This window comes from Tamandua tetradactyla, chromosome 13 (genome assembly GCF_023851605.1).
Source record: "Tamandua tetradactyla isolate mTamTet1 chromosome 13, mTamTet1.pri, whole genome shotgun sequence".
NCBI classification, from domain to species: domain Eukaryota; kingdom Metazoa; phylum Chordata; class Mammalia; order Pilosa; family Myrmecophagidae; genus Tamandua; species Tamandua tetradactyla.
The window spans coordinates 72102552-72129937 of record NC_135339.1 but is presented as its reverse complement, the minus strand read 5'-3'; the positions used below and the strand labels follow the sequence as shown (position 1 = coordinate 72129937).

The 27386-nt window shown below is 43.2% G+C and overlaps 2 protein-coding genes and 1 long non-coding RNA gene across 5 annotated transcripts in view; 1 reads left to right on the top strand and 2 right to left on the bottom strand.

Moving 5' to 3' along the window:
- The window catches only part of MXI1 (MAX interactor 1, dimerization protein), a 127002-nt gene that overhangs the window by 98058 nt on the left and 1558 nt on the right, over positions 1 to 27386 (bottom strand). Inside the window, exons 1-2 of one of the 3 annotated variants that reach the window (XM_077125996.1) lie at positions 10753 to 10935; positions 8325 to 8463 (exon numbers count right to left, since the gene is read on the bottom strand). In XM_077125996.1, the coding sequence (XP_076982111.1) occupies positions 8325 to 8463; positions 10753 to 10825 (212 nt within the window). In that variant the 5' untranslated portion in view covers positions 10826 to 10935. Of the gene's footprint in view, positions 1 to 8324; positions 8464 to 9180; positions 9302 to 10752; positions 10936 to 27386 lie in introns of those variants that run through there. The other 2 variants (XM_077125995.1, XM_077125994.1) reach the window with 2 other exon arrangements.
- On the bottom strand, positions 10897 to 27140 carry LOC143654570 (uncharacterized). The gene is made up of 3 exons (XM_077126479.1): positions 27112 to 27140; positions 26354 to 26650; positions 10897 to 11314 (listed from the first exon to the last, which is right to left on the bottom strand). Exons 1-3 carry the CDS (start codon positions 27138 to 27140, stop codon positions 10897 to 10899), a joined length of 744 nt encoding a protein of 247 aa, XP_076982594.1.
- LOC143654278 (uncharacterized) lies at positions 15511 to 18494 on the top strand. Its single transcript, XR_013161738.1, has 3 exons — positions 15511 to 15578; positions 16419 to 16528; positions 18235 to 18494. It is a non-coding gene; the product is annotated as an uncharacterized LOC143654278 (long non-coding RNA).

Genomic DNA, 27386 nt, shown 5'->3' with positions numbered 1-27386 from the left:
AACCCAAAGGTCCATCAATTAATGAAAGGATAAACAAAATGTGGTATATGCATATCTATTATTCAGCTATAAAAAGGAATGAAGTTCTGAAGCATGCAACAACAAGGATGAACATTGAAGCCATTATGCTAGGTGAAGTAAGCCAGGCACAAAAGGACAAAAATTACATGATCTCACTGATAAATGAAGTAATTATAGGATGCAAACTCAGAAAGAGTTAAAATCTAAAATGCAGGTTAACAGGGGACAAGCTGGTGGTAGAGAACAGGGAGCTGATGCTTAATTTGTGCAGAATTTATATTTGAGTTGATTATAAAGGTTTGGAAAAGGATGGTGGTGATGGGAGCACATTATTGTGAGTGCAATTAACAGTGCTGAATTATGTATGTGCATGTGGTTGAAAGGGGAAGCTTTGGATCATGTATGTTACTAGCATGAAAGTCAGAAGATAAAACATGGAACTATGTAACACATTGAACCCTGCTTTGGACAATGGACTAGGGTTAATAGTATAAGCATAGGAATGTTCTTTCATGAATTATAACAAATGTACAATATAAAACATGGGATTAATAATAGGATAGTATATGGGGAAAAAACATGGCTAATGTAAACTGTGGACTATAGTCCTGTTAATAACTGTTAATAGTAGTTAACGGTACTATTTTAACATTATTTCATCAATTGTAACAAAAGTACCACACTAATGCAAAGTGTCAATAATAAGGGTGCATATTGGAACACTGTAGTTTTTACATTACTTTTCTGTAAATCTATACTTCTCTAATTAAAAAAATGTTACTAGTTTTTTAAAAACATTATGTTAAGTGAAAGAAACCAGACACGAGGTACCATACATTGTATGATTCCATTTATATAAAATGCAAACATAAATAAATCTATAATGACAAAAATAGATTAGTGGTTATGTAGGGAGGGGAAGGAAAGAGGGATTGAGTGGCGACTACTGAGGTGTACAGAGGTTTTCTTTTTGGAGTAATGAAAATGTTCTGAAATAGACTGTGGTGACAAATGCACAACTCTGTGTGCACAAGCTAAAAGGCACTGACTGTACACTTTGGGGTGGACTATATGGTATATATATCAATAAACTGCTTTTTAAAAAAAAGCAGCAGGTGCAAAGTACACATTTCAGGCATTTGGCAGAGCAGGAAGGGAGAGTACTGACACAAAATTTCAGGTTACAGTCACTGAGTCTTAATTCGCAAGTAAATTATTGCTAAAGACTGTTTGCTGATCCCAGAATAACAAATCCCAGACAGTTTTGGGATCTCATCAATGAGTTCTACCTGTGGAAGTTACCTGGCACCCCACACTACAGTTATCTCATGAAAGCAGGAAAGATAATTCCACTTTACCTCACAAAATTTTTTTAACTTTATTTATAAATTAATAAATGTAATTTATAAATAAATATAAATTCACATATTATAAAATCCACCATTTAAAGTGTCCCAAATAATTTTTAATATATTCAGAGTTGTAAAGTCATCAACACAATTCAATTTTAGAAACATTTTTTCACCTCAGAGATAAACTCCATACCATTTGCAGTCACTCCCCAGTATCTCTCCCCTCCCCCACCCTAGTCCTAATCAACCATTAATCTACTTTCTGTCTCTGTAGATTTACCTATTCTGAATATTTCATATAAAAACATGTGGTCTTTCAAAAAAAATTTTATTATTATTTTTTAATAGCTTCTTTCACTTAGTGCAATGTTTTCAAGATTCAGCCATGTGGTAGCATGTTTCACTCTTCTGCAAAGTGTCTGTTCATGTCTTTTGCCTATTTTTTAATTGGGTTGTTTGTATTTTAGTTGTTGAGTTGAAAAATCTCTTTATATATTCTGGGATACTAAACCCTTATCTGATATGTGGTTTCCAAATATTGTCTCCCATTGCATAGGCTACCTTTTTACTTTTTTTTTTTAACTTTTAATCATTTCATTCTACACATATAATCAGTAATTCACAATATCATCACATAGGAGCATATTCATCATCATGATCATTCCTCAGAACATTTGAATCAATTCAGAAAAAGAAATAAAAAGACAACAGAAAAAAATTCATACATACCATACCCCTTACCCCTCCCTTTCACTGATCACTAGCATTTGAATCTAAATTTATTTTAACATTTGTTCCCCCTATTATTTATTCTTATTCCATATGTTTTACTCATCTGTTGATAAGGTAGATAAAAGGAGCATCAGACACAAGGTTTTCACAATCACACATTCACACTGTGAAAGCTATATCATTATACAATCATCTTCAAGAAACATGGCTACTGGAACACAGCTCTACATTTTCAGGCAGTTCCCTCCAGCCTCTCCATTACATCTTGATTAACATGGTGATATCTATTTAATGCGTAGGAATAACCTCCAAGATAACCTCTCAACTCTGTTTGGAATTTCTCAACCACTGGCACTTATTTTGTCTCATTTCACTCTTCCTCCTTTTGGTCAAGAAGGTTTTCTTAATCCCTTGATGCCGAATCCCAGCTCATTCTAGGATTTCTGTCCCACATTGCCAGGAAGGTCCACACCCCTGGGAGTCATGTCCCACGTAGAGAGGGAGAGGACAGTGAGTTTGCTTGTTGTGTTGGCTGGAGAGACAGGCCACATCTGAGCAAAAAAAGAGGTTCTCTTGGGGGCGACTCTAAGGCCTAATTTTAAGTAGAATTGACCTATCCTTTGTGGGGTTAAGTTTCATGTGAACAAACTCCAAGACTGGGGGCTCAGCCTATTGCTTTGGTTGTCCCCACTGCTTGTGAGCATATCAAGAATTCAACTTGGGGAAGTTGAATTTTCCCCCTTGTTCTAGTTTGCTAGCTGCCAGAATGGCTTTTAAAAGGGGAAATTTAATGAGTTGCTAGTTTACAGTTCTAAGGCCGAGAAAATGTCCCAATTAAAACAAGTCTATAGAAATGTCCAATCTAAGGCATCCATCCAGGGAAAGATACCTTGGTTCAAGAGGGCTGATGAAGTTCAGGGTTTCTCTCTCAAGTGAGAAGGCACATGGTGAACACAGTCAGGGCTTCTCTCTCGGCTGGAAGGGCACATGGAAAACACGGTGTCACCTGCTAGCTTTCTCTCCTGGCTTCCAGTTTCGTGAAACTCCCAGGGAGGCGTTTTCCTTCTTCATCTCCAAAGGTCACTGGCTGGTGGACTCTTTGCTTCGTGGTGTTGCAGCCTTCTCTGCTCTCTCTGAATCTTCCATTCTCCAAAATGTTTCCTCTTTTATCGGACTCCAGTAAACCAATCAAGACCCACCCAAATGGGTGGAGACATGTCATCACCTAATCCAGTTTAACAACCACTCTTGACTAAATCACATCATCCAGGGAGATGATCTGATTACAGTTTCAAACATAACAGTATTAAATAGGGATTATTCTACCTTTATGAAACAGGATTTTGATTAAAACATGGCTTTTCTGGGGGGCATACATCCTTTCAAACCAACACACCCCTTTTTCAGCATTCCCCCAAGGGGACTTTGCAAATACTTTTTTATTCACTGTTCAAATCACTCTGGGATTTATCGGGGTATCACTCTGGATAAACCAACAAAATCTCATGACCAAGGTTCCATGTACTTATGGTGTTCAATTAAGCTGTCTACATAAGTTATATTAGGAAATGCACTAGTCAAAATATAAATTTTGCACCAAATAAAAATTTTTTCCTTTAGTCTCATACATACGTCAAAATTTTAAAATATCAATTACCATCTATTTTCAACACCCTGAAGTAATGACATTCCTTTGTTCTTCCTCACGCAAAAACATTTTTTAAATTTGTACATTCAGTCACTATCATTATACACTCTAAGTATTCCTAGATTATACCATCTCAGTCTTTATCATCTATCCTTCTTTTTTACTTCATTTGTGCCCCCAGCCTTCCTCCCTCTATCATTCTCACATTCAGCTTCATTCAGTGTTTTAACATAATTGTATTACAGTTAGGTAGTATTGTGCTATCCATTTCTGAGTTTTTACAAACAGTCCTGTTGCACAACCTGTATCCCTTCAGCTCCAATTATCCAATATCTTACCCTATTTCTATCTCTTGATGGTCTCTGTTACCAGTGAAATTCTCCAAGTTTATTCACTAATATCAGTTAATATTGACATATGTGAGACCATACATTATTTGTTCTTTTGTTTCTGGCTAATCTCACCCAGCATAATGTCCTTAAGGGCCATCCATGTGGTTACATGCTTCATGACTTTATCCTGTCTTACAGCTGCATAATATTCCATCATATTATATACCACAGCTTGCTTAGCATAAAATTTTTTGCGAGTCAAATGAGATAATAATGTATGTTAAAGAACCTTGTATGCAACTAACACGGAATATTAAATGCAAGGATGTTACTATTACTATTATAGTGATTGATTCTATCCTTAATTCTTCATGTTTATCATAAGGTTCTAGGTAGACAAATGCACTAAAGTATCTATATAAAGATGTTCACAGAGGACCTATTTAGAATGAAAAAAAAACCTGAAATAATATAAATGTTATCAATGGAGGATTGGCTTAATAAATCATGCTATACACATGAAATAGAATATCAAGCAGCAGTTAAAAATGATGTCACAGACATGTAATTAAGAACTTGTAAAAATGTTCAGGGTAAGAGAAAGCAGTCTTTCAGTCTTTAGTCTTAATGGATAGTCTTTCTTTATCCATCAAACTTCATTGAGTCCTCTGTTATAGATGTAATAAGATCCCCTATTTTTCCTTCATAGATTTGATATATTTATGTGTTTGACAACGTGTGTCTCTTTCATTTGACTGTGAACTCCACAAGGGAAGAAAAATTTAGTATACACAGATATAAAACACACACCGATACAGAGAGGGAGAAGAAAAAAGTGCCAGGATTTTAAAATATAGGAAATCAAAATGAAAAAATAAAAGCAATCTAAGAAAAAATATGCAAGCTTGAATTACATCAGCCCTATTAAATCAGACTAATAATGAGATCTTGAAATATATTTTGTCAAACCATACCATCAAACCTTATTTGGTTAAATGAATATCAAGAAAACTGTCTCCACTTAAGAAATGACAAAGAATCATGTTGTAGCCAAATGCATGTTTCATTTGTAAGGAAAATTTAGAAGAAAAAGCTTTCAAGTTAACATGCTGCCTGGTTAGAATGATGTATATAGTGCTTAAAATCCAGCTTAATATTAAAATCAACGACCAACTGATTAGGCAAATCACTAACCATCTCTAGGCCACATGTGCTTTAATCATAAAATGAGATATATTTATCTTACCCTCATAAAGCAGAGAATTGAAAAGGATGAAAACGTGAATTGCCTTTTTACAGTGTGTGATCTTCCACACCGTTTAGTCAATATTCTGGCAAAAAAGGCCTCTCATAAAATGGAATAGAAACAATTGTTGTACTGACTTATACAGCATGATCATGCAAGGGTCCTTCTAGTAGTACCTCCATAGAGGAATATACTCTGAAGAAACTCAGTGACAGCAAAACAGAAAGTCTGATTGTGTTTAGTGTATGGCATACAAGTAATTTATGAGAATTTTTCATTAAATTCAATTTTTGTAGAAGACTAAATAAACACAGAACACACCATGTAGGAATGTAAATCACACAATGCATAAAATATTGAGGAACAATACTAACATTATTAAAGAGTTTAACTGTTGCTAATCTTCATTTTTGTCCTACAACTTTGGGAATTTTCTATTGAACAAAAACCCAGAAAATATTTTTTACTACAGAAATTTTAAAAAACATAGTCAAGTAGAAAGAAAATGTCATAAAAATAAGCCTTCATTCAATTCTTTTATGAATTAAAAAAATACATGTTTAAGAATAAACACAAGAGATAAAACAAATCTCTAAGTATGTCCACTGAAAAAATTTCTCTATTCCCAGAAAAAGAATTCACCTCTCCTATTTGCCCCCACAAAACTAAAATTCCATGAAGACAACCAAAAGAACATAAAGCTGAAAATATAACAATTAATAGAATCATTCCCTCTAAAATAAGACTAAAACATTTGTCTTTTCTGTATTTAAGAAAAATTAAAGTATTATAAAAAACAGGAAATTTATTCTGTTTTTTAATGGCCTTAATCTTAGAAGGTAAAACTGAAATACTGCTGTTGTTTTCAGATTCTTTAGTATTCTTTGGATACTAAAGAGAAGAAATTACTCATCAATTTGGAATTCAACATAAATTGGTTATTTACTATTTTTCAAATTACCTTAAAACAATGCAATTACTATGCATGTGTTACAGGCTCATACCAGAAATTATTTCCAATATTTGACAGACTTCTGGTTTGTTACATATACACGTTTTATATCATTTTTTTTCATCATATAGGATGACAATGAGTATCTTTCACCAGTTAATTCTAGTATTCAGTAGTCTACTATAATACACTTGTTTAAAAGACCTGGAAATTTGGAGATTTTTATTATTCAACTATTACATATTGCATTCTTTTCCAAATGCATTGTATCATTAACATCTCTTGGAACACAAAGTAATCAGAGTTTGCCAAAGTAGGACTTGCATATTCTTCCATCATTTCTCCTTCCAGAGTCTAATATAGTATAAAAAAAAACTCTGTTCTGATTTAGGACAGTCTACCTAGAGTTTGAAAAATCTTCCGTTCTTTAAGAAACACCTTCTATGTGCAGGACATTGGGGTAAAAAGGATACAATGTTTAAGCAACAGAGACTTAGTACCTGCCCTCATAGAGTTTATAGTGCAATGAATGAGACAATATCAAACAGTTAGATAAATGTATTTCTACAAACTATGATAAACATTATGAAAAGTAGGGGCTCCATGAGGCATGTGAAGACCTGATCTATTTTGGTATATGAGGGAAGGCTTCATGATAGAGCTGAAGGAAAATGATGTTAGAGACAGATAATTTGGCTAAAGGGGAGGAAAAATGATTTCCAGCACAGCATAGTGTTTACAAAGATCATGAGGTAGAAGGAAACATGGTATGCTGAAAGAATTGAAAGGCCAGCCAATTTCTCCATCAGAACTGCAGTTGGGGTAAGAGTTGTTACACAGGGACATCACTTAGTAGCTTCCTACAGTTGTCCTGGTGAGATATAACGGTAGCTTAGACTAGGAAGGTAGCAATAAAGATAGAGAAAAAGGAAGCAGATTCAAGAGGTATTTAGGAGGAAACCCAGTGTTATACTGAAGCATGGCTCATTTACTAGAGTTTTAAAGATGACCAATCTTGAGATCTTTCAGTTGTGAGACCAAACACAGAGAAGCTGAGAATTTGAGTTTATCTGATGCTCCTCAAGGAGCCAGATGGCTATAGTGGCCAGGTTATCTAACAGCAGTAACACAGCTTAAAGTAAGAGATTTTCAAAAGTGTGCCAGAAGACTGTGGCCAAGACTACAGGAAAATTGAACACGTATTTTAAAAATAATTCTATACTATAGGTCTCACCTCGCAATGGTCAGTTAAAAGGATTCCAAATTATAAGATTACTAGTATTTGCAAGTGGACATACTTGCAATATTGCATTATGTCATTTATTTTCTCTTCTTCGTACTTCTGTGAAAATATTACAAGACTTAGGGGAAGAGGAAATAGTAATTTATAATATTATGAGCCAACACAGCATAAACTTATAAATGACATTTTATATCAGGAATATTATATCATACCTTTTTTTCTTTAAAAGACCCGTTACTAGTCCAATCTTGCTTATCATTAAAAATACGCAAAACTTCCACAGCCTGATCTTCCCCTTACTCCTTAAACAACAAATGGACCCTGCCCACTAATTTTCTATTCTACCTAAATATTTGTATTCTTTTACAAAGCCTCAACTCTGCTTTATTCCCTGCCATAGAAATTCTTCTTGAACTATCCTCAACTCAGACAGAACAGTGAAAGCTGTCCAAAGATTACTTTTAGCATGTGGCTGCATGCATGGACACATGCTACCAAGTCTTTCAACTTACTGTCTTCTCAGTCACAGACGTCTCAATCTTAACAATCCAAGCAAGAATTTCTTTGTCTTTCCAGATTGTGTTCCTTCCCTTCCACATAAAGCTAGGTATGATTTCTAGGCATTATTATATTAAATGGGACAAATCCCCAGGGATAGTGATAAAGGAACTCACTTGGCCTTTTCAGTATTGCACCAGACTTGGTATTAGAGCTGAACATAGTTCAAAAGACTGGCATTTCTGCCTGAATTTGTGTTTCTCCTTCAAGTTCCCTTTCTAAACCTCCCCAGCTTGCTACCTGTTGGCAGTGCTGGTGTTGCTGCTCCCGCTGCTGTTGTGTTTCTGTGTCCGGCTCAACCTCCGTGGGGTCTTTGAATGCTGCAGTCGGGGGCTCGGCACAGAGGGGAATGACGTCGAGGCATAGCCATGTTCACACTCTAATAAGAGACAGCAAGAAAAAAAGATACAATAAGAGATTTTATACTCAAGTTCATGGATCTACAGATCTGAAGACCTTGTAAGAGCAGACTGTTGAAAGCAGGAGAAGAACAAGGGGTGAAATTCTCCCACTTCATGGTTGAAAGACAAAAATTCTAGTCCTTGCCTAGAAACTAATCTTGAGACATTATATACAGACCCAACCTACCACTTGGAAGAAGTACAGATACCTCCCTAAACTAATTTCTTCCTCCTCTCAGAAATGTTTTACTCCAAAGATTCTTCTGGAGTCAAACACCTTAATTTCCAGGAACAGTTACTGTTCACCTCAATGATTTCACTTGCCTCAAAATTCCCTTTCCTTCAACTCTGCCATAATTATTATTCAAATAATTCCATCACCTAATCCTAGAAGCACATTTTCTCTCCTGATACTCCAGCTGCCAGAGAGCCTGCTCTTCATACCCCAATCTTCTTATGTCTTCCTCAGGCTCTACCTCTTAAGGGATCCAATGACATCATACCCCAGGTATTCAGTGACCCCCACAATTCTTCACCCTCCTCTGCCCTCTTCAGATGGCATTTCCCTTCCTTCACTCTCAAACAGCCTCCATCCCTTCATGACCAGCTCTGGGCCCTTTCCTACCACACTTTCCTTCCTCTTCCTTCTCAAGCCCCAAGCTCCACCACCTCATTCCCAAAAGACTCCACCTCACCTTGGGCTCCCTTCAAGCCATACCTCCCCTGCTCCCCCAACTTAAAGGTAACCCTCTCTCTAAGCCACAACCCTCCTCTCCTTCTCTCTCCTAGCATCCCAGCCATGCACCTCTCACACACGTCACAATCCCCTCACCCTACACACACACACACACACACACACGCCTCCTCTCCATGCAGCTCATCACACCCATCTACTCACACAAGCCTCCCCTCACCACTCACACACATAAACCTCCCCTCACAAATGCACACCCTTCCTCACATACACACACAATGCACACCTGTCCTCATACCCCCTCCTCTCACATAAGCCACCCCTCACACACGCGTCTCCCCTCACCACACAGCCCTCCCCTCACACACACCTCCCCACACTCACCCCTCCCCTCACACACACCTGTTCCCCTCACACGCACCTCCCCACACTCACCCCTCCCCTCACACTCCTCTCCTCACACACACCCGTTCCCCTCACACGCACCTCCCCACACTCACCCCTCCCCTCACACTCCTCTCCTCACACACACCCGTTCCCCTCACACGCACCTCCCCACACTCACCCCTCCCCTCACACTCCTCTCCTCACACACACCCGTTCCCCTCACACACACCTCCCCACACTCACCCCTCCCCTCACACACACCTGTTCCCCTCACACGCACCTCCCCACACTCACCCCTCCCCTCACACTCCTCTCCTCACACACACCCGTTCCCCTCACACGCACCTCCCCACACTCACCCCTCCCCTCACACTCCTCTCCTCACACACACCCGTTTCCCTCACACGCACCTTCCCACACTCACCCCTCCCCTCACATGCACCTCCCCACACTCACCCCTCCCCTCACACTCCTCTCCTCACACACACCTGTTCCCCTCATACGCACCTTCCCACACTCACCCCTCCCCTCACACGCACCTCCCCACACTCACCCCTCCCCTCACACTCCTCTCCTCACACACACCCGTTTCCCTCACACGCACCTTCCCACACTCACCCCTCCCCTCACATGCACCTCCCCACACTCACCCCTCCCCTTACACGCCCCTCCCCACACTCGTCCCTCCCCTCACACTCCTCTCCTCACACACACCTGTTCCCCTCACACTCACCCCTCCCCTCATACGCACCTTCCCACACTCACCCCTCCCCTCACACTCGCCTCACACACACCTGTTCCCCTCACACGCACTTCCCCACACTTGCCTGTCCCTTCACACCCACTTCCCCACACTCATCCCTCCCCTCACACACACCTCCCCACACTCGCCCCCCCACACACATCTCTCTCCTCACAGACACCACATTCCCCTCACGCACCTCCCCTCACATGCACCTCCCCACACTCGCCCCTCCCACACTTGCCCCTCCCCTCACACACCTCTCTCCTCACAGACACCACGTTCCCCTCACACGCACCTCCCAACACTCGCCCCTCCCCTCACCTATCTCCTCACACACACCCGTTCCCCTCACTCATGCGATTCCTTCCCCAGTCCCGCGGTGCTGCACTCCCCGCACGGAGCAGGGGCTCGCAGGCTCAGGCGGTGGCGCCCAGCCGTTACCTCGCTCCCGGCGCTCCAAAAACTCGGCCGCCTCCAGCAGGCGCTGCACGTTGATCATCCGTACCCGCTCCATGGGCACTGCGGTTGGCGACCCCGGCCTCTCCACGTCCCCTTTCCCCCGCCGACAGGAGGCGCCGCTGGCGGCTATAGTCCGCCGCCGCCCCGGCACATGTGCGGCGGGCGGGCGGGCCAGCCCGGTCGCGGCTCGGCGCGCTCTCCGCCACCACCCGCCCGCCGCCGCCTCAGTCTCTGCAACCCACACCGCCCGCGTCGCCACAGCCGCGTAGCCCGCAGCCCGCGCGCGGTTTGTTTACCTCTCGGCAAGAGCACGGGGGAGGGGCGGGAGCAGCGCCGGGGCCCGCCCTGCTCCCGCCCCTTCCTCTGCCTCCTGGGAACTGTAGTTCCGCCCCGCCCACTGCACGCCGGGAGTCGTAGTGCGCACACCTTCCCAATGCACCTGCGCTCTGCAGGCTTCCGCAATGCTCGCTGGGAGATGTAGTACGCCGGGCGTCCTTTTTTCGCTCCAGGTGGAGAGACTAGAGAAGTTGGCCGCTGGACTTTGCTTTCGGGAGGAAAGGATTTAAGCGAGATGTAAGCCTACCCCCAGGGAATCCCTTTTCTCAGTGACTCCTCGAGAATTCGCAAGGCTGAAGCTTTCCTTATCCGAAGTCCCATGTTCTAGTCCTCTTACCTATTACTTTCTCATGCAACTTCTGTCCCTCAGTTACCTCATTTACGAAATAAAGAGAATAACACCTGCACGGACAACACACACGGCAACATTTGAAAAGGCAAAATCACTGTTCGTAAAAGAAAGGGTTGTTTTTTCCAGAGCCAGAAAGGGCTTCCCTGAGGCCCTTCTTCCACCTCAGTTTACAAAAACAGGTAGGTAATTTTTTTTAATCTCATTTTTTTGAAACTCATTTCTCCTCCCTCAGTCAGTGTTTTGAGAGAAAACCTCTCTAGTGCTGTAAGTGAAAAATGTAAGTCAGTAGGTAAATGATTTGGTGCTGGAGTGAGTTCAAATTCTAACTCTGCTACTTATACTAACTGTGTGGACTCTTTAAGCTTCGTTTTCCTTATGGTTTTGGTGGATATAATTACTGCATTTATCCAAGACAGTGAAAGCCTTCTATGTGCCAGCTATGCTACTAGACTTAAGGCCTACAGTAATCAAAGGACCAAACATGATCCCTACTCTTAAGAAGAATACACTTAGTAGGACTTGCTGTGAAGATTAAATAAAATATTTAGTACATACTAGGCACTCATTAATTGGAAGCTATGATGATGATTGTTTCCTTTCATGCTCTCCTCTATTGGGATAACTGAAAGCACTAACTAGAAAGAACTATATAAAAGGCTGCCACTATTATTATTATTATCATTAGCTAGGTAGGTCTAAATAATATTTAGGAGATGTTTTCACTTGCCTGTCAAATATGATTGTGCCATTTTCCCTTTTGTCAGGTGTTTTGACATAGAATGCAAGGAAATAAGCAAAACATAATCCAAATTCCAAATCCTGATGAAATTTGAACTGTACATCAATTTATGACACAAGTCCATTTCTCTATAATCCAGAATGTTTTCTTACTTAGCTTATATTATTTATTGTTTTTAAATTATTTTATATTAATTTGATATTTGCAGAGATTTAGCTTGAGTTTCACAATTGTCATAGGCCTTAGTGCTGACCATGACTCAGTCTAAGGCATTTGGGCACAGTGAGAGGGTATCAGTGAGGGTGTGATGTACATTCTTGGCTGTAAAATACCTTTTTCTATGAAATACTCTTGCACATCGATTCAGGGCCGATGAGAGGGGAGAAAAAGTGAGAGGAATGCATAGATTCAAGAAAGGGAATGTGGCCTGGCCCCACGTCAGATTTAAGAAAACCCTGTATATTATGGATTGAATCATATCCCTGCAAAGACTCATTCGAGTCCTAATCCTGATCCTGTAGATGTGAACTCATTTGCGAATACATTCTTCAAAGATCCTATCCTATTTGCTAAGATGAGGCCAAACTGAATCTGGAGTTCCTATAAGCTGAGGAAATTTGGACACAGAGTCAGGAGGAAACAGACAAGGAGACAAGCAACCATGTGATGGAGGAAGAGATTGAGTATGGTTGCCTGCAAGCTGCCACCAGAACCATTTCAGACCTCAGAGAAAGCATGGCCCTGCTAACATCTTGATTTTGGACCTCTAGGGAAAAAAAAAAAAAAGACTGTCACTGCTACTGGCTGTCCTCACCTGCACTCTCTTTACAAGTCCTTGATGTAACAAGTTCAGTCTTCGAAGTCTCCACCAGGCTTTCCTAGCTTCAGCACTTGTTGACATTTTGGGTCGAAAAATTCTTTGTTGTTGGGGGCTACTCTATGTATTGTACGATGTTCGGCAACATCCCTGGTCTCTTTCTACTACATACCAATAGCACTTCCGCGCCACCCACCCCCCATACACACTAAAAAATATCTCCAGACATTTGTCTTGGGGCAAAATAAAAGCACCCCCACTGAAAACCACTAGTCTGAAAGAGACCATCAAGAGGGCCATAACTGTTGAAGCTCTAGGTGCAAACTGGGATCCATGTAAACATAACCATAACTTTTACCCACCTTGATTACTTTAACCTGCTGGTGGTCATCTGAAATAACAGGATGCTCCCGGTGAGGGGAGAATTTCCCCTACTCTGTGGTCATTCCAATGACTATTGCAGAAAATACCATCTCAGAATGGAAATTCTATCCTCTCAAAAATGTCATGGGCTTCATGCTGCATTTTAACACCCTCTACCCTTGTACTTTTTTTTTTTTTTTTTTGGCAGAGTGAACATAATCTCCAATGAGGTCACATGCTGCAAAATTCTTTTAGCTTTTAAATATTATACTTGGCACTACATTAAATAGATGTTCCTTCAAATGAAGGGAGACCCTAAATGAGAGGAATTCGCAAACCACAGGGGAAACTATTTTTTGTAAAGGCTTTGAAACAGAGGCTTTGCTTTACCAGCTGTTACCTAGGTCATTTTGTATCTGGGCTTTCTCATTGGGTGTTGATAACAACCACCCTCTACCCTCAAAAACAGACATGTCGGCTAGAGATGGGATGGAACTGTTTAAGAGAAAATTGGTATGGAACTGTAAGACATACTAAACTCTGAAATCTGTTCTATAACTACTTGTTACATTTGTACTTTGAAATTTATTGCTTTTTTGTATATATGTTATATTTCACAATAAAAAATGTTAAAAGAAAATACTTATTCACTCAGAACATCTGTTAGTTGAGAGTAGAAATTATTAGGTTGAGAGAGTTTCCATCATTTGAAGAACACCTGTAAGTGTTAGATTCCAAGTTGCCAAGGGTTTCTCCAATAACATAAAAGAGGCAGTTTTATGACCAAAAAAAATGGTCTACTTCACCAAATGGGAGATAAACCCTTGTGACATGCAATTAAGAAAAGAGTACAACTTAAAATATACGTGAATTCAAGATGGGGTTTAAATCCATAAATGATGGGTCATGGAGCCCTAGCAGGTTATTAAAAGAAGACTAGATGCTTTTGGCAATGCCTGCCCTTTCACAGTTGACCTCCAGGTGAATTACCCAGCCCTTCTTCTATAGTTAAGAGGGAGAAGAGAGGAGAGGAAAGAAGTAGGGTAAGAGCCATCAAATAAACCCTTTTTTGGCCATTTGAAGGGAGGAGGGCAGGCAGTATTAGGAGCTGGTTTTTGTTCAGAAATCTCCAGCCTTTTCTAGCAGTAGTTGAAAGTGTCACATCCTTCTCTCTGCTCTGACTGCCACATGGATCCCTACTTGAACACCAGCCACAAGGACCTCCCATACAGCAAAGTTTAGGGTTCTATCCTCAGGTGAGTGGTGCCACCTACATACCATTCCTCCGTACCAATCCCCAGGGCCAGACCCAGAGGCTGCCATGACATCTCTTCTGCACAGATGAATCCAGTTTGCATTATATATGCAGATTGGGAAACTGAGGAAAGATAAGTTTACTGACAAAAGAACCTGAAACCACTCACAGTTGCTGGTTCTATCCTCTCCCTAAACTGTCTCTCTCAGGAGAGTTTAGTTTGAAATGGAACAAGCCCTCCAGAGGGCCCCCAGGCTTGTAACAAGCACAGCCTGGCTGAAGACTATTTGCATTCTGGAGGAAGCAAGCAACCTCTCAACTCTAGGGGTCCCTTTCTGGCTCGGTTTGAGAAACACAACTTTCCAAGTGATTTACTGCAGACTCATGAACAATAGGAGCTGGTCTGTGTTCTACCATTTCTTCAGACCAGATAAATGGAAGAGGGGATGTAACAAGTCCAAGGTCACTATGTTGGTGAAACCTGATGTGCAGAGAACCTGAAACTGCCAAGTGCTCACCATGCAGGGCACTGTTTTCTGCAATTATCTCCAAGAATGGGGCTTTTCAGATAATCGAGATTGGGGAAGAGTGAGCTCTGGGCTCCTAAATGAGAACCACAGCAGTTATACATCTTTCCACCCTCCACCCCCAAGTGACAACAGCAGCCTCCTTTCCACCTCTCCCCCCAGAGCCCAGAAACGTGAAAAGCAGCAAAAAACCTTTCCCTCTGCGGGTGAGTCAGCCTTGCCTAACTCATACGTAAGCTCTCCTCAAGTCGGCGGCGGCTCTGAGCTGCGGGTCTGTGTGCAGCCGCGATAAATTTGGGTCTAGAAGGGATGACGTAATGCTAAACCCGAGAGGTAGCTGCCTCTTCGCCTCCCAGGGCTCCGGTTGTCAGGGCTGCCGGCTGATAACCCAACCGCACCGAACACACCAAGCAACCCAGGTGCCCGAGTTGGGGAGAAAGAAGAAAGGGAAAGAACGGGTCGGGGGGGTGGCGGGGGAAGGGCAGCAGAAGGTACTGTTAATCTGAGATCGTTGAATCTGGAAGTTTGTTGTTGTTTTTTAACTTCAGTTTTCTTGTTAGATCTGGCCACTGGCAGAGGCTCAAACAGCTGCATTTGACTTCCATCCTGGCCTCTCTCTTCCCCCTAAGTAAAGGGCTTCTTACATTTTATTAAATAGCCCTTATTACAGCAGCCTATTTCAGTGATTATAATGGATGTGTTAATCTTTCAGATGTCCTCTTCTTTTTTTTTTTTTTCGCATGAACTTGGATCCAAGAAGAAATCTGCATTGCAGGACTCAATTAACATGCACATCTAAGTGGCTTGCTTACACTGGAGCACCCCACTTGGTAGATACCAGGGGCCATTTGATACAGGGAAGATTTTGCCAGGGCCATGCCAAGTGAATGTTCCCCCCAAATAACACCTTATATTATAATAATATAATTTATTTCACATAAATTTATATCACTAAGCTGATCCCTTAATCCAATCCCCATTTTTCAGATGAGAAAACTGAGGCTCAGAGAGGTGTGGTAACTTACCCAAGGCCACCCAGCTATCAATCTAACTGATGGAGCAAGGGTTAGATCTCAGGACTTCAGACTCTAGTCTCCGTAATTCTGTTTGAGTCATGTTTTTAAAAAGAAAAAGAAAAAAAAAACTAAAATACAGTAAGTTTTCTGATCTTTTAAAACTATGGGGCTCTAATCCCTCAAATATCAAGACCAAGTTACATTCCAAAGGATCCGAAGCCTGCATTTGTTTTCTATTCAAAGTTGACTCTTCCTTAAGGAAAGGTTCCTAAGAATCAACTCCTCTGCTGGTGAGGACCACAAGGCCTGGGCCCAACCTCACCACACCACTTTCAATTAAAAAACCAACACAGGTAAGCGATCTTTGTTGTATCTAAGTGATTTCCTTCATTAAGAATGCCTCCTGAGTGCTTTTTACAAATGCATTTCATCATTTGTTGCTGTAGTCATGTATTATTCTCCTTGAATTTGGGGTTGTAATCATTTATGCTGGTAGATTCCTTGACTTTCAGCCATCTTGGGCATATAACCTGGTCAGCCACGGTATTTTATTCTTTTGATACACTGCTTGATTCCATGAGTTAATATTTTGTTTAGAATTTTTGTGTCTGTATTCAAAAGCAAGAATAAACTATAATTTTCTTTTTATTGCATTTATCAAGTTTTGGTATTATAATTATATATTCTTTCAAAATTAAATGGGACATAATTCTAAGCCGAGGCCTTCCCCTGCTGCTAAGAGGATGCCCAGCATTCTTGCCACAGCCCTAGATAACCCCCCAACCCTGCCAGGAGTTGGCCTTGAGTTGCCCTGCCTAGACTCCTTGGCATCACCACCCCCTGCCAGGAAGCAGAAACTTGTAGGGGTCACGCTTAGGCTCAGTCAAGCCCTGGCCACTAAATCACACAACCAGCCCCCGTTGCTTTGTTTCTGAGTTCTCGGCCTCAGGTACAGCATTTATAATAAAAATGTCCAGCTCTTGCCTGTCCAAGTACATCAGTGATCTTGCCTTCTCTCTCAGCTTCAGCATTCTGATTCTAGGATTCTCTAGAGATCCTAGAATAATATGCCTCCATCTGCTTCCTAGTTGCCATTTAATGAGCACCAACTGTGTGCCTGGTGCTTCACTTACCTCAGTTCATTTAATCCTCAACATACCTTTAAGATTCCTCTTTTATAGATGAGTCCCAAAAGGTTAAGTGATTTGCCCAAGATCACAAAGGTGTGATGGGATTCAATCCTGGATTTTCCTCCTCCTAAACCCCATAGCATACCTCATGGTATGTTCAGTCAGATAAGGTCAAACAGATTTGGTTAGGGCAATAGTCTCAAACAAGGGCAGTGCCATCCTCCGAGGAGGCTTTGGGAATGTGTACAAATGTCTTTTCGAATGTCACAGTGATGGAGAAAGGGGTGGGGGAAGGGCTCAGCTGGCATTTAATGAGTGGGAACCTAGGATGTTAAAATCCTGCAAGGAAGAACTTTCCTTTATTGAAAAACACGGGAGCAGAAGGTTAAAGGCAGAGAACTCATCATTCGTTCAACTGATATTCCTTAAGCATCTATAGCTAGGCACGATGCTAAATGCTGAAGATGAACTCATGAACAAAACTGCTTATGATCCCTGACCTCAAGGTGCTTATATTCTATCCCGACTGATAATAAACAAGTATAGTAATTACAAACTGTGATAAATAGGATAAAGACCAAACAATAAAGCAGGCTGTCTTTAATGAGAGGATGTCAGGGAAAGATCCCAAAGGCTATCTAGGCCAGTTTCTCAAATTTTCATAGGCATACAAATCACCTGAGAATTGTGGTAAAGTGAATATTCTTATTCAGCACCTTTGGGGTGAGCCTGGGAATCTACATCTTTGACAAGTTTCCAGGGGATGCCAAGGCTGCCCATCTTTGGACTACACTCTGAACAGTAAGGGTGAAGGCAATGGCAAGGAATTTGGATTTTGTTCTAATGAGGCAGGAAAGAGACTGTAGAAGGGCTATAAACAAGTCAGTGACATGAATCCAGTTATATTTAAGATCACTCCTGTTTCCTAGATCTCAATCAGAGAGAGGAAGAGGTTGGACTTACGCCGTTTGACTGAAACCAGCTGGCCTGCACTGTCACGGTCACAGCCAGGGTCTAAGGCTCATCTCTGCAGCTCACACATGCCTCTCTCCTCTGGTTCCTCTGGCAGAAACTTGACTTCAAGCACGGGCCAGCCCAGTTGCCTTACAAGCTTGGGCGCCTTTGGGAAGTCTGGTGCAGCTTGATAGGGCGTGGAGTCACACTCCTGACACCCTGGCATGCACACTGGTCGGGTGAGTTCCACCAGGAATGCTGGGCAGGGTGGTATATCCCATTCCATCACCTTCCAGGGAAAGGGGATTATCTGGCTTCAGTATCAATTCCCAAAGAACCCCAGAAGGTCTTGACTGCCCTCTCTCTGTCTTAGGATGCCTGGGGAGAAAAGGAAGTTGTTCCAGGGAAAGATATCCAAGGGGACCCTCAACCTGGACTTCAAACATTCCAGATTCCATTTCTTGTCTCATACTAACTTCTTGCTCCCAGAGGCTGTCTCCAGAGCCCTAGGGTCTCGCTAGGAAGCAGGAAAAAAACTGAGTTTGAGTCTCAGCCCCTTTGCTTTTTAGCATGTGGCCTTGGGAAAGTCAATCAGCCTTGCTAAGACTTAGCTTTCCTCATCTATAAAATGAGAATAATTATAGGACCATCCAATAGGAGGTGAGCAAATTATGAGCAAAGGCATGTCATGCCCTTAGCACTGTGCTAGCACATAGTAAGTGCTCAGTAAAAGGGGGTCATTATCACTATTTCTTTGGAAAACAGGAAAAACATTGCACTTGTCAGTAGCCCTCTTAGGGACAGGTTATTAAACTCCCAGAAGGCAGACAAGGAATTGCTTATTGGCCTCAATTTGTCTTTCTTTTGAACTGGGGAATTTTGAATTGGAACTGGAAACCATATTTATATATATATATATTTCACCTGGATGCACAAGCACAGTGCCTGGTTCTTAGGTTTTAAAAATTATTCGTTGAATTGAGTTACAATTTTCAACTAGTGGAAAGAATTAAAGAAAGTTGTATGCAAGGCACTCAGGGTCTTGGGAGTGAAGAAACACAGCAGAGATGGTCAGGCTATGGTGGAGATAAGAGGGAGATGACAAGGGTATAGTTCTGGGCCTCTGGAAAACTTAAAACAAAGTCTATACCAGCTTCCATCTGCAATCCATGCCTTGAAACAGCACAGCCCTGAGCAAGCCCTCCGTTTTAATACAATAGCCTACCTAGTCCCAAATCATCTTTATTCAAGTATCCTTGCTAATGGCAATAAAGATATAAAATACAACATCTCAAATAGTAGGTAATCCAAATCCCCTTTTATTTGACTTTAGCTTGAATTTCCCAATCTCCTTTGCCTTCATTGTTTATCTTTCTAATTATTCTGTGTGTGAATTCCTCAGCAGATACTGGAGGTGGATATTAAAGGGATGTGGCCAATGGCATGTAGTATGGGAGGTGGGCTTGGTAGAAACATAGGTGTAGACACATCCTCCCAGCGAAGAAGGCCTTTATCAGTTAAGAGATGAGAGTGGAATATGTTTATTTACAGGGCTGTTTACATGGTACTTGGCTTCCTAAACTCAGGCAGTAAAAAAAAGTCAGACCCAGAGTAATTACCAGGACAAACACGAAGGATTTAAATACTGTCAAGTAGGGAAGGGTGGAACTATTCCTTTTGGAAGCCCAGGATAAGTTGTCCTGTCTGAAATGATAACTAGAACCAAAGACACAAAGCCTAAGTCGGATGCAATCCCACATTGTTGGGGTTTTCTTTTAGACAGCTGAATTTTCCAAATCTGGCACTGTAATAGAGTATACTTTCCTTCTGGCCAGGGACTGTATCTCCAGCACCAAGAACAATGCCTGGCTCTATCAAATATGTGCTCCTTAAATACACAGTTTAATGAACAAACTCACAGAGAAAATTTAGGGGAAATTATTGGCATGCAACGTCATTCCACATTTTACATAATATTTGCTGCAAGACTCTTTAAGAGAGTTCCTCTAGTCTGAATTTTTTAAAGAAGGGATTCTGTTTACATATATTTCCTGGACATCTATTGCTCAAAGCAAAGGTCACCTGAACTTTCAAAATGTTTCACAAGCAAGGGATCTAGCACAGTATTCTGCCAGGGTGAGGAAGCAAAGAAGGAACCTCCAACTCAGGATAGTGGTGGCCAATGCCCATTATCTTTGGCCAGAGAGATCAAGTCAGCTGTTGACAGCTTTAACACCTCTGGTCTGGCCACTCAGAGACAATGATATCAGACACACTTGCTTCTCTCACGTTTAGAAGACAGCAGGTGTCTGTCCCTAGGGAATTGAAACCACTTTTCTCTCTCTTTCCCTCCCTCCACCTTGAGCCCAGAGCTCCGCCTTTCACAGCCAGAAAGACATCCTCCTGGGAAGACCTGATTTCCTCCTCCTCAGTTAAGGCTTGGGTAGCCATCCCATCACTGTCACTGTCCTCTGGCTCCTCCCTCCCCCCCCCAAAAAAAGTAAAATAAAATACTTTTCTAAGTATGGCAAATTCAAATTAGTTTTATTTTGAAAGACTATTGAGAATGTTGCAATGACCTTTGTAATAGCTGGACACACCCTGGGATCAGTAAACCAGGTTTGAGAATTGCTGTTTTTATGAGCACCTGACCTATAAAACAAAAGCTGAGTATGGGGCTCTGTCTGCGACCCAGTCTCACACCGGGAGGGAGGGAACATAGCTCAGAGGCCCTGGTTCTATCTCTGCTGTGTCACCTGGGGCAAAGCCACTGTCTTCCTCGACCTCAGCCTTCCTGTCTGTGTAGTGAGGATGATGGACGCTCTGGGAACTCGGGAGCTCCTTCTGGACTTGTTGCTCTGCTTTTTCCGCCTCCTTGAGAAACAAAATCCAAAACAGAGGGGAAAGAAGAATGGGACAGGGAAGAGAGCATTCAGAGAGCCTGGCTATCAGAAACCTCCCACCACTTCTACTCGCTGCACATTACTTTCTTAATTCTGCCAGATGATTCCCATTTCTTGATGGGTTGTTGTTTTCTTACTTCTTTTTCTTCCTTCCTTCTTTTCATTCTTTCTTCTTCTTCTTCCTCTTTTTTCTTTTTTAACTCAAAAGCCACAAAACCACAGTTTACCTCCCTTAAGCAGGTCATTTGGAAACCAGAGCTGTTGGGGCTTAGGTGTGTCAGGCCTGACTTACTGTTGGTATCTAAGTGAAGACCAGGCCAGGGCAAGTATGTGCTTCTCTCCAGAAACCCAGTTTAAATCAATATTTATCCAACTGTATTTATAGAAAGTGGTGGTGGTATGAGGAGGGGGTGGGGAAGAGAGAAAGGGGGAATCTAAAACAGAACAAGCCACAATGACTGATGCAAATCTGTGGCCAGTTCGTTTCTGCAGGGCCAGGCTTTCTTTTAAAAGGCAAAAGACAGCTTTTGATGAACCTACTGTTGGCCCCGGTACCATAGCAACTGCCCCTAGTCCTCTAATGTGCCCAGAGGACAGACTTGGAAAAGGCAGCAGGAGGAGGGTAGGTTTCCTAGGAGCCTTAAACTTGACCTAGGGCCAGGAGATTTGAACGGAAACCAGAAAAAGAAAAAAAAAAAGGAAAGAAAAGAAAAATTTCTCTGGTTGGTTATTCTGTCTCCAGCCTCACTTCTAAATCTTTTCTTAGCAGATATATTCAGGAAGACACAACCTTGGACAATCAACCAGGTATTTCAAATACCAGTTCTGCTTTGGGATCATCTGCAGGATGACCTTGGGCAAGTCATTTTACTTCTGTGGACTTCATTCCTTGGTTATAAAATAAGCACACACATATATACTGAAACTGTAGGCTCTGGAATTAGGGGCTTAGTTTTGAAACTCAGCTCTGCCACTTACTAATTCATGTAATTTTGGGGCAAGACACCCAGTATCCCTGCTCCTCGGTTACCTCCTCTGTAAAATGGGAGTAATAAAATTGCATGTATCATAGGGTTGTTGTGCAGACTAGAGGAGATAATGCATGTTTAGCCCTATATCTGATATACAATCAGTGCTCAATAAATGGTAATTGGTATTGATACTAGGCAGTGTAATTGGTTGCTGCTATTGCATGCTGACATCTTTTCCATTACCCTCAGTTGCACCTCCAAACTTTTGCCCAGCCATCTCCAGATGAAAATCCACATTTTGGGATGTGTCCACGGGAGAGGGAAGGTAGGTGAGCAGCTATTGTTTTGCTTTGGTGACAGGTGGAGCCTCCTTCCCTGCTCCTTTCACCCAAACCAGGAATAGCTCAATTCGGCTTCTCCCACTCCCTAAGTTCCTGCCCCCTTTCCCTGGGTCCCCTTCACAGGCACCTTGTTCCTGGGAGCTCTAGGACTTTGAATGCCACAATATCTTTAAAAGTCTGCTCTGGTATTTACCAGTGGACAGATATCACATCAAAACTGAAAAAAATGGTGACTGGTGAGGGGGAGGGGGAAGGGGTATGGTATATATGAATTTTTTTCTTTTTTCTTTTTACTTCTTTTTTCTGGATTGATGCAGATATTCTGAGAGGTGATTGTGGTGATGAATATACAACTATGTGATGATATTGTGTTATTGTTTATATACCAAGAATGCAATGATCATGTGGCAAGAATGTTCGTGTTTGTATATTGTTATGTTTAAAAAAAATTTTTAATTAAAAAAAAAACTGAAAAAAAAAAAAGGTAACTGAGTATAGGACCCATACCTTAGGATGCAGAATAAACAGGAGCTAGATTAAAGAATGCTCTTCACACAACTCCACCAAAAACAAATATCCGACCCCACCCCAACCCCACTATAAATCAACAAACGGTTTTTTTAAAAAAGCAATTGCTCATAATAGATGCTCAGCAAATATTTATAGGATGTGTAATTGAATAATGTGATGCTATTATGCAGGATTGTGACCTGTTTGAACATTTGCTGCTATCAAAGCCCTCAAGTTTAGCATAAGTGGCCCTAGTCCCCTAATTTTTTTTTTTTTTTTTTTTTTTTTTTGCATAGGCAGGCACCATGAACCGAACCTGGGTCCCCAGCATGGCAGGCAAGAATTCTGCCACTGAGCCACGATCACACTGCCCCCCACCCCAATTTTTAACCCAGTAATTTGTTGACTTTCAGAGTTGTATGCAGTTTAGCTCTTCTGGCCTGACCTACAGTCTCCTTACAGGCCCTAGTCTTACAGTCTAAGGGCAGTCTGTGTTGATTACAGGAGACCCCCTTGGAGGAAATCACTATTTCTAACTCTTCCTCAAGTCTACAGAAAACGTGTCATCTATCCCTTGGCTTTCAAACCTAATCATTGTGCCATAGTCAGTAAATGACAAATCCAACCGATCAAGGAATTTATTAAGTGCTTACCAAATGCCCAGTGGTATATCATATGGGAAATATGACATATGCCAAAATATTATAGGTGATCTTTGCCCTTAAATTGCTTATAAACTCCCTATGGGGATAAAACTAATACATTAGAAACAAGTAGAGAGTTGCATGGTACTGATTATCAAAGCTCAGAGAGTTATTTAGTGTGTACCTACTATATTCCAGGTACATTAAATGTTTAAAGGCAGCACATCATTTAGTAGTTCAGCAATGATGTGAGGCTATTGCTATTGTTACTTCCCTTTTACAAAAACAAAACAAAACAAAACAAACAAACAAAAAAAACCCCTGGAATCTTGGGAGGTTGGCTAATGCGTCCGAGGTCACACAGACAGTAAACAGTAGAGTAGGAATTTGGGCCCTACTATGTGACTCCAGACTTCATTCTCTCATCTATGCTGACTTAAGAAATAGAGCCAAGTAGGCTATAATAGCCAAGGGAGACTTCCTGGAGGGGGTGGGAATGGACCTGCTTCTTAAAGAATGGGTAGGATGCAGATAAGCCCAGGGGAACAGAGAATGAGGACACTCTAGGCAGGGAGAAGAGTATGAGTCTCAAGGCTGTGAGGCCTGCTTGCTGGTAGACTTGCTGGACAGGAGCAGAGGGTAGTGAAGGAGATTAACTCAGGGAGGCAGGGTGGGGCCAAATGACACTACACAGCAGTGGCTTCTTCCTCCAGGAGAGAGAGGCCTGAAACAAAGCACCCCCTCCTCAATCCCAGGTAAACCATTCCAGTGAGCCACCCAGGACTTTTTACTCCCATCTATCCAATCACTCTGCTACTTAAGTGTTGCCTCAAAAGCTACCTTTCCTATATGCTGGGAAGGCCATGCTCTCCTCCAGACTTTACCTGCTATCTCAATTTCCACTTCTTCCTTCTACACCTGCCAACCAGCTACTATGCACATTAGCATCCCTATGGGGATCTTTCTCTTTTCATTTCAGTTTTAACCTTTTCCAAAAAAAAAACAAAATCTTTTTCTAATTATGAGTCAGTCATAAATTTGCCAACCATCCACTGAACCCCAAATGCATGTAAGTGATGATGCCAGAGGTTATTTATATATAATTTCTGAATTTGAGAACAGGGTCACAGACTTCATGATCAGTATTTCTGGAGGCCTTCAATTTGAGATTTGTAGGGATTTGCTGGAGAGATGTACCTGTGGAATCTCCCAAGCTGGAAAGGCCCCTTCTTTTCCTTGGAAATCCCTTGCAATGTACAGAGCAGGCAGTCATAACTGGATGATTTAATTTGACCACCCTCCCCCAAGAAAACGCAATAGATCTACGGGAAATAATTTAGCACTGTGGCCATACTTGGTGAGCACTCCTCGTACAGAAACCTCAACGAGGCAATGAAAAGCAGTCTGGCTACAATGGAAAATAAGGCAAGCTCCTGCCAACAAAGTACTTGCAAACAACAGTTAAAATGGATCGTGTGAACTCGTGACCAGGGTCTATCGGAGCATCTCGGGAAAGTCTCGCAGAACTCGAAATGGAGATGCGAAGCCCGACACCCGTCTCAGGGCAAAAGAGCGTCCCTTTAAGAAGAGACTGGACCAGCTGGCCGCTCTACTGCTCCCAGAGATTTCCTGGCTCGCCTCCTTGCACCACCCCCCAGCATCGGGCCTCAGCAACACGTGACGTCAGAGGATGCTGAAGCTGTCGATTGGCTGGACGACGCAGCTAGGTCAAGTCCAGTCAGAGGAAAGAAGTTTGTCTCCATGTGGAAACCATGTGTCTCTAGCTGGGAGGGGGAGGAGGTGGAGGCGGAGAAACTGAGATCGAGTGATTACAGAGGAACTGGCTGAAATGAAGGCGAGGAGGTTGTGCACCTGAGCCAGCCAGGAATGTCCTTTGCAATAGTGACCTAAAAATATTTGCACAACAAACAAATCCTGAGCCCCCTCCCAGCAATAATAAGAATGATAACGATGATGATGATGACGATGAAGCTAGAGTCCCTGTTTCCTTCCAAAAAACCAGGAACCTGGGAAATGCTGGAATCCTATCAGAGCGCCCAGATCCCTCTCCCTCCCCCAAAAGCCTGAATGATGTAAGCGTTTCGGAAAGCGCGGCTCTGGAGCAAAACAAGCCCCGCGCGCGCGGACCGACGCGCAGTGCCCGAGCCCGGCGCACGCACGACACCCCCCCTCCCCACCCTGACTCGTGTTATTGCTGTGCACACGCGGACCGTCGTGACGCGCGGGCATTGTGTGCAGCGAGCAGAAAACAACGGCGAGCACAGCCAGCGCGAAGAAGCGCCCCCAATAAAACCAGACAGATGTAGGGCCCGCCGTTTCTGTACGCGGAAACCTAGACCGAGCGCTGGAGGGGCGGGGGTTACAGAGTGGGCAGGATAAAGTGGCCTCCATGGGCTACTCCTGTTCTAGGGGGGGTAATGGAGGGCGTAGCGGAGGGTCGCCTTGAGTTTGCCGGGATCATCCCGCCCGCACGAGCTGTTGAGGAGTGGGCTAGGGCCTGGAGAGCAGACTCCCCACCCCACCCCCCGTAGCCGAGCCGGGCACGGCGCAGCGCCCCACGCGCTTGGGGAAATCTGGGGGCTGTTGGCATCACGTCATGCAGAGCCAAACAGCGGCGGCGAAAAGAGGCGAGAGAGCTAAAAATACTCCCGCCGGGAGCGGGAGGGAGGAGGGGGACTGCGGGGCCGAGGGGCTGATTACGCACATGAAGTTGACTTTGACTAGGTGCTGAAGTGCCCAAGCCCCTCTTGGGGACCCGCAGGTTTGCCGCGCAGTCGCCTTGGGAGAGGGGCCAGGAGGAAGCCCCTCGGCTTCCCTGGCCTCAAGAGCCCAGCTCCGCCGCCGCGGGCCCGCCCCGCTCGGGGCAGCCCAGCCCGGTGTTCCTGGCCCTCTGCTTACGTGACTGGTGGCCACGCCGGAGCTCCGGCACCCGGTAAACAAGGAGGTGGCGGCCGCCGGAGCGCCCGGGCGGGGGCGGGGGAGGACGTAGATCTCCGATTGTCTGCGGGTGCGAAGGAGGGGGGAACGCAGAGCAAGCTCCGGTCGCCTCCTTAATACCCCTCGCTTGGTGGTGGGGGGGGGGGGTCGACAAACCAGACTAGCCACCCACTGCCAAGGTGCCCTCTTGAGTGCACACCCCGCCGGAGTCTGCACCCCGGGACTGGGGGGGAGGGAGGGGGCTAAATAAATTGCTCCCCTCCCCCTTCAACAAAAGCAAACATACCAAACAAAACCATGTCCTCCCCCAGTCCTCATCAGGTTTGGCTTTTCAGAAACTAGCTTCCTGACGAATGCACTCCCTCACCCCCACTCCCTACCCCCAAGAATAATCGCAAAGGGTTTCGGCCGCACAGCCGCGATGCGCCTAGCTCGCAACCCAGGCACTCGGGAAAAACAGGCGAGAAAAGAAAAAAAAGAACGCACCCACCGGCCTCCCAACACAATTCCTTGTTTTTGCCTTACAGCATCTGCACAATTGCGCTGCCACACATGGTTGCTTTAACCCTGGAGGCCTGGAGTGTTGGTCAGCGAGGGTGTTTTGTGTGTTTGTGGGTTGTTGTGTGTTGGGGAGGGGGGTGGTTGCAAGATCTGACACGTTGCGATCGGTCCTTTTTTTTCTCTCTCTCTCTCTCTCTCTCTCTCTCGACTCATTGATCTTTCCTACTAATTCGAACAGATTAAAAAGCCCGGTTTTCTCCTGTCTGTTGGTCTGTCTGCCTCGGCCCCTTCCCCCCTCC